Source organism: Drosophila persimilis, unplaced genomic scaffold, assembly GCF_003286085.1.
Source record: "Drosophila persimilis strain 14011-0111.01,24,50 unplaced genomic scaffold, DperRS2 tig00000191-arrow-pilon, whole genome shotgun sequence".
Taxonomy (NCBI): Eukaryota; Metazoa; Arthropoda; class Insecta; order Diptera; family Drosophilidae; genus Drosophila; species Drosophila persimilis.
The window spans coordinates 6,609,406-6,618,861 of NW_020825298.1; the positions used below are offsets into that span (position 1 = coordinate 6,609,406).

General features: G+C 45.8%; 3 protein-coding genes across 4 annotated transcripts; 1 reads left to right on the top strand and 2 right to left on the bottom strand.

Annotated features, from left to right (window-relative positions):
- Window positions 1–5,195: 5,195 nt before the first annotated feature.
- On the bottom strand, window positions 5,196–5,967 carry LOC6589508 (deoxyuridine 5'-triphosphate nucleotidohydrolase). The gene has a single exon (XM_002015068.2). The coding sequence runs from the start codon at window positions 5,914–5,916 to the stop codon at window positions 5,353–5,355; it is 564 nt and encodes a 187-aa protein (XP_002015104.1). The 5' UTR covers window positions 5,917–5,967; the 3' UTR covers window positions 5,196–5,352.
- A 237-nt stretch (window positions 5,968–6,204) lies between these two features.
- On the top strand, window positions 6,205–7,391 carry LOC6589507 (alpha-ketoglutarate-dependent dioxygenase alkB homolog 6). Of its 2 annotated transcripts, XM_026988569.1 has the most exons (3): window positions 6,205–6,471; window positions 6,530–6,743; window positions 6,822–7,391. In XM_026988569.1, the coding sequence occupies exons 1-3, from the start codon at window positions 6,442–6,444 to the stop codon at window positions 7,211–7,213; spliced, it is 636 nt and encodes a 211-aa protein (XP_026844370.1). In that variant the 5' UTR covers window positions 6,205–6,441; the 3' UTR covers window positions 7,214–7,391. The 2 variants fall into 2 exon arrangements, with proteins under 2 accessions (XP_026844370.1, XP_002015103.1); XM_002015067.2 differs by having other exon boundaries at window positions 6,206–6,471; window positions 6,530–7,391.
- Window positions 7,392–7,721: 330 nt separating this feature from the next.
- Window positions 7,722–8,845, bottom strand: LOC6589506. The gene has a single exon (XM_002015066.2). The coding sequence runs from the start codon at window positions 8,781–8,783 to the stop codon at window positions 7,884–7,886; it is 900 nt and encodes a 299-aa protein (XP_002015102.1). The 5' UTR covers window positions 8,784–8,845; the 3' UTR covers window positions 7,722–7,883.
- Between the last annotated feature and the right edge of the window lie 611 nt (window positions 8,846–9,456).

Genomic DNA, 9,456 nt, shown 5'->3' on the forward strand with positions numbered 1-9,456 from the left:
TCGGAAAAAGAGACTTCCATTTCCTCACGATTTTCGCAAAAAATCATGATGGTTACATCATTAAAATTGCCAAAAATCGGCCTCATTTTCGACGTCGAGATTCTGATGCAGTTTGATTCTCTGGATCCCCACGATCCTGGGAGACTTGGTCCTGCAGCGATGTGGCCCTATTTGTCTGAAATATAGCCTTCTGAAGATTTGGATTCGTAAGAATACTGGGTTTTCTGCACGCTATATCTCTGCTATCCGGCAGCCGATCGGAGCGCGGCATGTCTTTTCGTGATCGGGAGAGTCCTGCCAATCGACTGCCATCGGAAAAAGGGACTTCCATTTCCTCACGATTTTCGCAAAAAATCATGATGGTTACATCATTAAAATTGCCAAAAATCGGCCTCATTTTCGACGTCGAGATTCTGATGCAGTCTCCTGGGAGAGTCTCCTGGGAGACTTGGTCCTGCATCGATCTGCCCTTATTTGTCTGAAATATAGCCTTCCGAAGATTTGCATATCATTAAAATACTGTTACTTTATTTAACTCTTCCTTTCATTTTAGCAGATCGCGCCCTCCGGTGGATAGGAATACCTTTCGCGTTCCCGTGGTCACCGATTTGCCCACCATTGTTTACCAGGGGCATACGGGCTCATAAGAGGGAGTGTGCGCTCGATGACGGATATGCCCTCCAGGCGCTTCACCGGCTGACATCGTGAACATCCGCTGGCTCCTGCGTACGGGGACAAGATTGCTGTCCCCCATTCCCGAGGCGTACTCGAGTCAGACAGAATCGTTTTCCAGCAGGACAGAAACGCTCCCCTGCAAGATCCGAACCCAACAAGCCATCGTCATCCTTCAACCTGGCCATCGACAACAAGGACTTTGACTATGGCAATCAAGGGAAGGCTACGCGGGCTACTAGACTCTAGATAAATATCGTTGTTGTTATGTTTAAGGATATATACGTCCATTCATTTAGATAGTAGATACAAATTTGTTGCACTTGTATATTTATTTATACTAAGCTAAGTTATGATGAATAAAACTATTGAAAAATCATCCTTGCTGTATCCTGATTTGGGGCAAATAAAGCGGGGAATTTAGGGAAAAAATAGCAGAGAAAATTTAATATTGTTGATTCTCTAAAATGTCCTTGATCCTGGATAAGGACTCTATCAAATCAGGGACATTTTTTTGATCATAGGAAGCTTTCGCACGCCCAGATCGGCCCACAAATTATCGCGAAAACTAAATATGTATGGTGGGGTTGTTGGATTCCTTACCGAAGGATCAAGGACATTTTTCCGATCACGTGGGGCCATGGCTCGCCTCGATAGCGCCACACATAAGGCATAAAAGAAGATATATGTATCTGGAGAAAATATCCTTGATCCTTGGTCCATGATAAGTTTTCCTACAGATCAAGGATGTAATTCCGAACCCAGGAAGCTGTCGCACGTCCCAATCTGGCCTCAAATAACGGAGAAAAAACAAAACTTGTTGTTGTCAACAAAAGTTTGTTTTACAACAACAACTCTCAAGTTGCGACCGCTCAAATTCCCAAAAACGAGAATTTCAGATCTGGGATACCAGGCGAACAGAAATCAGCAGAAGGTCGCTGGTTTTTTCTTTACAAAAATGTGTTGCATACTTTTGGGGAGTTTGAAAACGGAAGAACAAAAAATTTGTAAAAAATTTAAAAAACCAGCGACCTTCTGCTGATTTCTGTTCGCCTGGTATCCCAGATCTGAAATTCTCGTTTTCGGCCATTTGAGCGGTCGCAAGTTGAGGGTTGTTGTTGTACAACAATCGTCAGCACCAACTTTTATTGTTTTCTCCGTTATTTGTGGCCCGATCGGAACGTGCGACAGCTTCTTATGATCTAAAAAATGTCCCTGATATGATAGAGTCCTTATCAAGGATCAAGGACATTTTAGAGAATCAAAAATATTACATTTTCTCTGCTATTTTTTCCCAATATTCCCCGCTATATTTTTCCCAAAACAAAATACAACAAGGATGATTTTTCAATAGTTTTATTCATCATAACTTAGCTTAGTATAAATAAATATACAAGTGGAACAAATTTGTATCTACTATCTCAATATTTGGACGCGTATATCCTTAAACCTAACAACAACGAGATCTATCTAGAGTCTAGTAGCCCGCGTAGCCTTCCCTTGATTGCCATAGTCAAGGTCCTTGTTGTCGATGGCCAGGTTGAAGGATGACGGTGGCTTGTTGGGTTCGGATCTTGCAGGGGAGCGTTTCTGTCCTGCTGGAAAACGATTCTGTCTGGACAGCAATCTTGTCCCCGTACGCAGGAGCCAGCGGATGTTCACGATGTCAGCCGGTGAGGCGCCTGGAGTGGATAGCCGTCATCGAGCGCACACTCGCTCTTAAGACCGGAAGACTAAAAGGGTGATGCCCCTGGTAAACAATGGTGGGCAAATCGGTGACCACGGGAATGCGAAAGGTATTCCTATCCACCGGAGGGCGCGATCTGCTAAAATGAAAGGAAGGGTTAAATAAAGTAACAGTATTTTAATAATATGCAAATCTTCGGAAGGCTATTTTTCAGACAAATAGGGTCACATCGCTGCAGGACCAACTCTCCCAGGATCGTGAGAATCCAGACTGTCGAACTGCATTAAAATCTCGACGTCGAAAATGAGGCCGATTTTTGGCAATTTTAATGATGTAACCATCATGATTTTTTGCGAAAATCGTGAGGAAATGGAAGTCCCTTTTTCCGATGGCAGTCGATTGGCAGGACTCTCCCGATCACGAAAAGACATGCCGCATTCCGATCGGATGCCGGATAGCAGAGATATAGCGTGCAGAAAACCCAGTATTCTCACGAATACAATACTTCGGAAGGCTATATTTCAGACAAATAGGGCCACATCGCTGCAGGACCAAGTCTCCCAGGATCGTGGGGATCCAGAGAATCAAAGTGCATAAGAATCTCGACGTCGAAAATGAGGCCGATTTTTGGCAATTTTAATGATGTAACCATCATGATTTTTTGCGAAAATCGTGAGGAAATGGAAGTCCCTTTTTCCGATGGCAGTCGATTGGCAGGACTCTCCCCATCACGAAAAGACATGCCGCGCTCCGATCGGCTGCCGGATATCAGAGATATAGCGTGCAGAAAACCCAGTATTCTAACGAATACAATACTTCGGAAGGCTATATTTCAGACAGATAGGGCCAGATCGGTGCAGGACCAAGTCTCCCAGGATCGTGAGAATCCAGACTGTCGAACTGCATTAAAATCTCGACGTCGAAAATGAGGCCGATTTTTGGCAATTTTAATGATGTAACCATCATGATTTTTTGCGAAAATCGTGAGGAAATGGAAGTCCCTTTTTCCGATGGCAGTCGATTGGCAGGACTCTCCCGATCACGAAAAGACATGCCGAGCTCCGATCGGCTGCCGGATAGCAGAGATATAGCGTGCAGAAAAACCAGTATTCTAAGGAAATGCTAAATCCAAATCTTCTCAGACAAATAAATGAGGCCCTAAACTAAGGAAAAATCTATGATAGAAAATTCAAATCTCTGCACTGGGATATTTTATGGATATTCTACGTTGCCGACAGCTCAAATTCTACTCAATAGCGGAACTTCTTTGCATAGTTTTATTTTATTACTCAGGGTTTCATCTTATCATTTCACTGGTTTATTTTTAAGGCTTCTTTAAAGGCGACAGCCCGATAGAATTTATGTTAACCATAGGCCTGTTCTTGATCTGCAGGCTGTAGCTTGGATCCCTTATGACCAGTGTCTTGTAGCAGTGTTCAGATTCGGACATATGAAACTTTTAGGTGGTCACCGGCTTCCTGAGGATCAGATTGGATGAATGGGAAAATGGAATTCCAGATAATTCTGTGTTTCTGTGGACACTTACCTGCCGGTTAGGTTGCAGGAGACCACGGTGAGAGTGAGAATGGCATGAGAACGGGACAAGGTCTCGCTCATTGCAGTGGCAGGCACTGGTCGACCGGCAGAGCCACACGTTGGATGATCGGCAACCTCACGAGCTGAATTGACCTCTAATTCGATGAGGCCGAGCATCACAATGGGCTTCAGTGTCTCGCGTATATCCTCTGGGGCCTTGTCGCGCTTGTTCGGCGGGAAAAGATCAGAAAACTGTTCCTGGGGCAGCTCCACAATGGAGCAGGTCCCAATGAACTTGCACTCCTCCTCCAGTTCGGCAGAACATCATTGACGGTCGTCCGAACCCTTGGTGTGTTTTTCCGAGCACAGTCTGGTCATTCGCCAGGAGGGTCATCTAATAGCCATCGAAGAGCACCTTGTGTTTTCCCAGGACACAGATTTGCTTCAAAGAGATTTTGTTGGGTGGCGTTATACCTACGATACCAATACCCCAACAAAAGTGCAACTAGAAAATGCCTCTTTCCGGCGAAGAGCTGACAAACTTTCACAATTAAATTTGGTTTGATAATTTTGTTGGAAAATTTTAAAATAAAACAAACGATGTTATCCGGATGAAGTGCCAAAAAGTTATGAGACCTGACTGCCCAAATCATGCATATAACTAAGCTAAAATAAAACTGAAAGCAAGCCTACTAAGATTCTAAAGTTTCCGTTTTTCTGTTGCATGAAATTGCGTCACAATTTCTAGAGCCACTGCCTATGTCTTTAGCCTTTTTAAGCTGTGGCACCTTTGATGATTTGATGATAAGGAAAGTCCCAGATAGCCGATAGCAGAGATATAGCGTGCAGAAAAACCAGTATTCTACCGAAATGCTAAATCCAAATTTTCGGAAGGCTACAAATAGCAATCCCGAGCAATCAGCCAAGAGAACAGTACGAAAACCGGGTTAAACATTTGAAGACAGACGGTAGAATCATCCAAGGTCGGTGAGCTGAACATCAAGTAGGATGAGATTAGGGAATTCAATCTGATTTCGGCCATGGAGAAAATCAGCTTCCTGCCAGTCGAGAACTTCACTGATATCAACAGTAAAATCTTCCAAGTGCCCGCCGATTCAACTTTTCGCAGATCTGGTTGAGCAGGACTACCCTCACATATAATGATAAGCTGCCGTTTATGCTTGCTTAACTAACTTCGTGACTTGTCACCGCTTAAGAACGTCTAATTATTAAAAAAAAACAAAACAATTTCTGAACAACTGTTTTAAAATTTGCTTAAAAAGCTAGTTACTGTTGGGAATTAACTTATTTCAACATATTTTCATAATATTTAATGACACTTTTAGTGGAACTTATGGAAATCGAATGAATGGACCGGTAAGATAATGAAAAATGTTTTTTCGCTTAAGATAACAAATGTATGCCGCACTTGGAGCGCACGATGCAATGGGGCACATTTATGTGGCAATGGGGGTGGGAGTGGCCTCTGGCTCGGCTGGCGGTGCCTTCTCTCCGTTGCCGTTCTTGGCAGCTGGCAGATCTTTGACTCCTGTTGAGCCGAAACCGGCCTCCCCACGTTCGGTGTCTTCCAGCTTGTCGACCATTACCAGTTCTGGGTAGAAGATGCGCTCGCAAATGAACTGAGCAATGCGATCTCCAACCTTCACCTCGAAGTCCGTATCAGAGTGGTTGAAGAGAACGACACCCAGGTTGCCGCGGTAGTCTTCGTCCACCACGCCGGCGCCCACATCAATGAAGTTCTTCACGGCCAGGCCAGAGCGAGGAGCGACGCGACCATAGGAGCCCTCCGGAACTTGAACCTGCAGGTCGGTCTTAACAATGGCCTTACCACGGGCCGGAACTACCACATCGTAAGCACTGCAAAGATCAACGCCGGCTGCCTTTGCAGAGCCGCGGACCGGCTCCAAGGCGTGCTCCGTCAGTTTGGCGAATCGCAGGACACACTTGTCGATCTTCATCTTCTTGGCAGCTGGAGTGTCGTCGGTTATGGGTGAAGACATCTACAGTGGTTACAGTTTAATTAGAAATACACAGTTTTCTGCACAAAATGAGGTTGCAAATTTTTGGCGGCGAATAAGCGTCTACTGTGTGACCGCGCAGCCATTGATAAAATATACCGTCTGACAATTAGAAATGTACCAAAATATACCGTAAATATACTGACGAATTTTCGGTATTTTTGGTATTTAAAAAAATCAAGGATATAAAACCATCGATATGAAACCATCGGTATTAAGCGAGCAGCTGTCGCGACTTATCGAAGCACTGCCATCTCAATTGGATTTGTGGGAAATTTTCCCGTGGACGTTTCCAGTTGTGGCCCACTATTCCGCGCTGCTTCAGCCCCCAGACCACCCCGGAGCAACAATCCGACCACAGAGAAGACCCACACTGGCTACCGGAAACACCATCTTTCTAAAGCCAGCTGAGCAGTCAATGTGGCCGGCGCTTCCCTGGCCAAATTTAAAGTTAAAATATTGATTAATAACAATAAATACATTTGATAGATAAACGTAGGCATAGCTATGGACTTCACCGGATTTGAAGTGCGCAAGGTAAGGCAAATATTGAAAATCCCCGCTACATCGTGATTTCACTCTCAATCTGGTGCAGTGCCCACCGACAGCCATGTACATTCCCAATTTCATTACTTCGGAGGAGGAGCAGAGGATTCTCAGCCATATTGAGCGGACGCCAAAGCCGCGCTGGACGCAGCTGCTTAATCGGCGCCTGGTCAACTATGGCGGTGTTCCGCATCCAAATGGAATGATTGCCGAGGAGATACCCGAATGGCTGCAGAGCTATGTGGACAAGGTGAATAATCTTGGTGTGTTCGAGTCGCAGAATGCCAATCACGTGCTGGTCAACGAGTATTTGCCCGGGCAGGGCATCCTTCCTCACACAGATGGACCGCTCTTCTATCCCATCATATCCACAATTTCCTGCGGCGCCCACACCGTTCTGGAGTTCGCCAAGCGTGAGGGGACGACAGCAGAGGAAGGTGATGCCTCTGTCGGTGACGGTGACGGTGATGGTAGTCAGGCGGGTCGGGTAGTTCTCTTCAAGCTATTGCTGGAGCCGCGAAGTCTTCTCATTTTGAAGGACACTCTGTACAGTGATTACTTGCACTCCATTGCGGAGACCAAAGAGGATGTACTCTGTGATCGCATTTGCAACTATGATTTGTGTGAGACCACCTACAAGATGGGGGACCATTTGGTGCGACGCGCCCCCCGCATCTCCCTAACCATACGCAACGTGCCCAAGACCAGCAAAATGAAGCTGAAGTTCTGCTAGACTGATCCGAAGCACTCGAACCACGCACTCGTAAACGTAAATGTTGTTGCTGTTGATTAAATGTTAACTAAATGCACGAAGAAACCAGCCCACTGATGTCAGCCACCAAATAAGCCAACCCAACAGCAATACACCCGGGATATATGGCGACTATCTATGATAATCTGCAAAAAGAATCTTCCGCTAGTTGTTTAAGCACCCACACGCGCACCTGAGCAATCAATGTTTGCCCACACAAAAGTGCTTTATTTTATCATTAATATTATGTATAGATGATATATATATATAAATGTTTGTATTATGTATTTGTGGAGCAATAAGTTCAGCCGTACTGAGAGACAGGTTCCAGACCCAAGTTCCTTAACCCTGCTGGATGTTCAGCCTGTCTGCATCCGGCCTTATAGATTTAGTTTCGCGAGCAATTTTTAAGAGCAATCCACGGCTGAGAGCTATGAATTGTGTATTGTTAAATGGAGAACGATGCGCTCTGTACTGTGCTCTGTATGCGCATCGGTGTACTCCATACAAATCCTGTGTGTATTTTTGTAACCGTTTTTCACCATGCACCGAAAAATGATATGGATCAATTCCAAAAAGTGTTGCAAATAAAAGTTATTGTCGATTGTTACCACACGCGTGTGTCCTTCTACCGCTTTTCACTAACGCCCTGTTAGGCGTCAGCCTCCTGCCACTCCAGACGAAACTCCCGTTCGAATACCAGGCGGTCGTATAGACGCACTTCGCTGATCCTCGCCGAGATGTCCAGCCGCAGCTCGCTCACCGCCAGATGAAAGTTCTGACGCACGGTCCGTTGCTTGTCCGGCGTCAGCTGATTGAGGGGCTTCCTAAAGATGCTGATAATGCGCTGGAGGTGATACTCCACGCTGGCGCAGCGCCCAATGCAGACCCAGAGGTTCTCCGGGTCATGTATGTTGCCCGGGAAGCGGGTTCGTTGATCAAACGGAGCCTTGCCCGACAGCAGAGCCCTCACCTCGGCCACAATCTCCTGGTGTGTCTTCAGGTCTCTTGTGCTCAGGCTCGTGAACTCGTATTTGTCGCAAAAGTACATAAGTTCAGAGATGGCCACCCAGGGCTGCGAGGAGAGCGTTGTATGGTGGTTCGACCAGTTGGAGTACCCTGCTGGCGTCGGGGATTTGGTGGCAGTCGCCGCAGCGGCTGCAGTGCCCGTGGCAGGGGGAGGGGTCTTCGTTGGGCTTTCCAGTTTGGGTGGCATGGCTTTGGCCGCGTCCAGGCCATTTGTGGTTTTCTTTTGTATGCTCTGCAGCTGCTCCATTTCCTTCTCGTGCTCGCGGGCCCTGAGGTAGGCCTCCTTCTTCATTTGCAGCTCCTGCAGTTTGGTTAGCTTCGGCGGCGAAGAAGATCTTGTGAATATGCTGGCCGGCGATTTGGTTGCCGGTGCCGGAACACCACCTATACTCAAAGCGGACTCATTCTCTGTGTAGATCACATGCCCGTTTGTGTCCAGCGATGCACTGCGCCCATACTTGGCCCGATACCGCTCCAGGGTGTCCAGTGAGAAACTGAGCTCCTTCTTTATGGCTTTCTGCATAGTTTTTCCTCCCGATTCGGCTTTATGTAATCACCTTGAAACGTTCAATGCGTTCAATTGCACGCGTTCCTCTCGAAAATTTACAAGCGAATGCAAGCGAAATCGGGGAAAATTCTTTGCTCTTCTTCGGCTCTCTTTATTTTTATCTTTTATCAATAGACGGCAGGCAGCCATGTGTACTTTATTTTGGTCTCTGCCAATACATTTTATTTTGATTCGCATACACATACATACATATGGATCAGGAGCACAAATCTTGAATAGAATACACACACACAAATGCCCTACTAATAACTAATTAATCACTTAAAGTTCTCCAACCTCCTTCTTTTTTGATACCTTTTTGTAGCTTCAGGCGACGTGTTTTAATCTGCAACCGCTTGACTGGAAAGCGAGGATCGAGTGACCGCAATTCTTGTTCCTCTTTCTCGAAGCTTGGACGACAAGCAGGGACCGGAGTCATCTCCGGCGAAAGATCTAGCTCGGACTTGGTATTTGTGTAGTCCGCATGGAACTGTGAGTAGGTTACAATGTATAGTTTTGAAACTTTAAACAATTTGTATGCTTTTCTCTTACCCACGCCTCACTTTCGAATCTAGAAATTATTCAATAGGTCCAGCAGGCTACATGAGAGCGTTTTCAGTACAAGGTATACAGATTTGATTTATTTTTA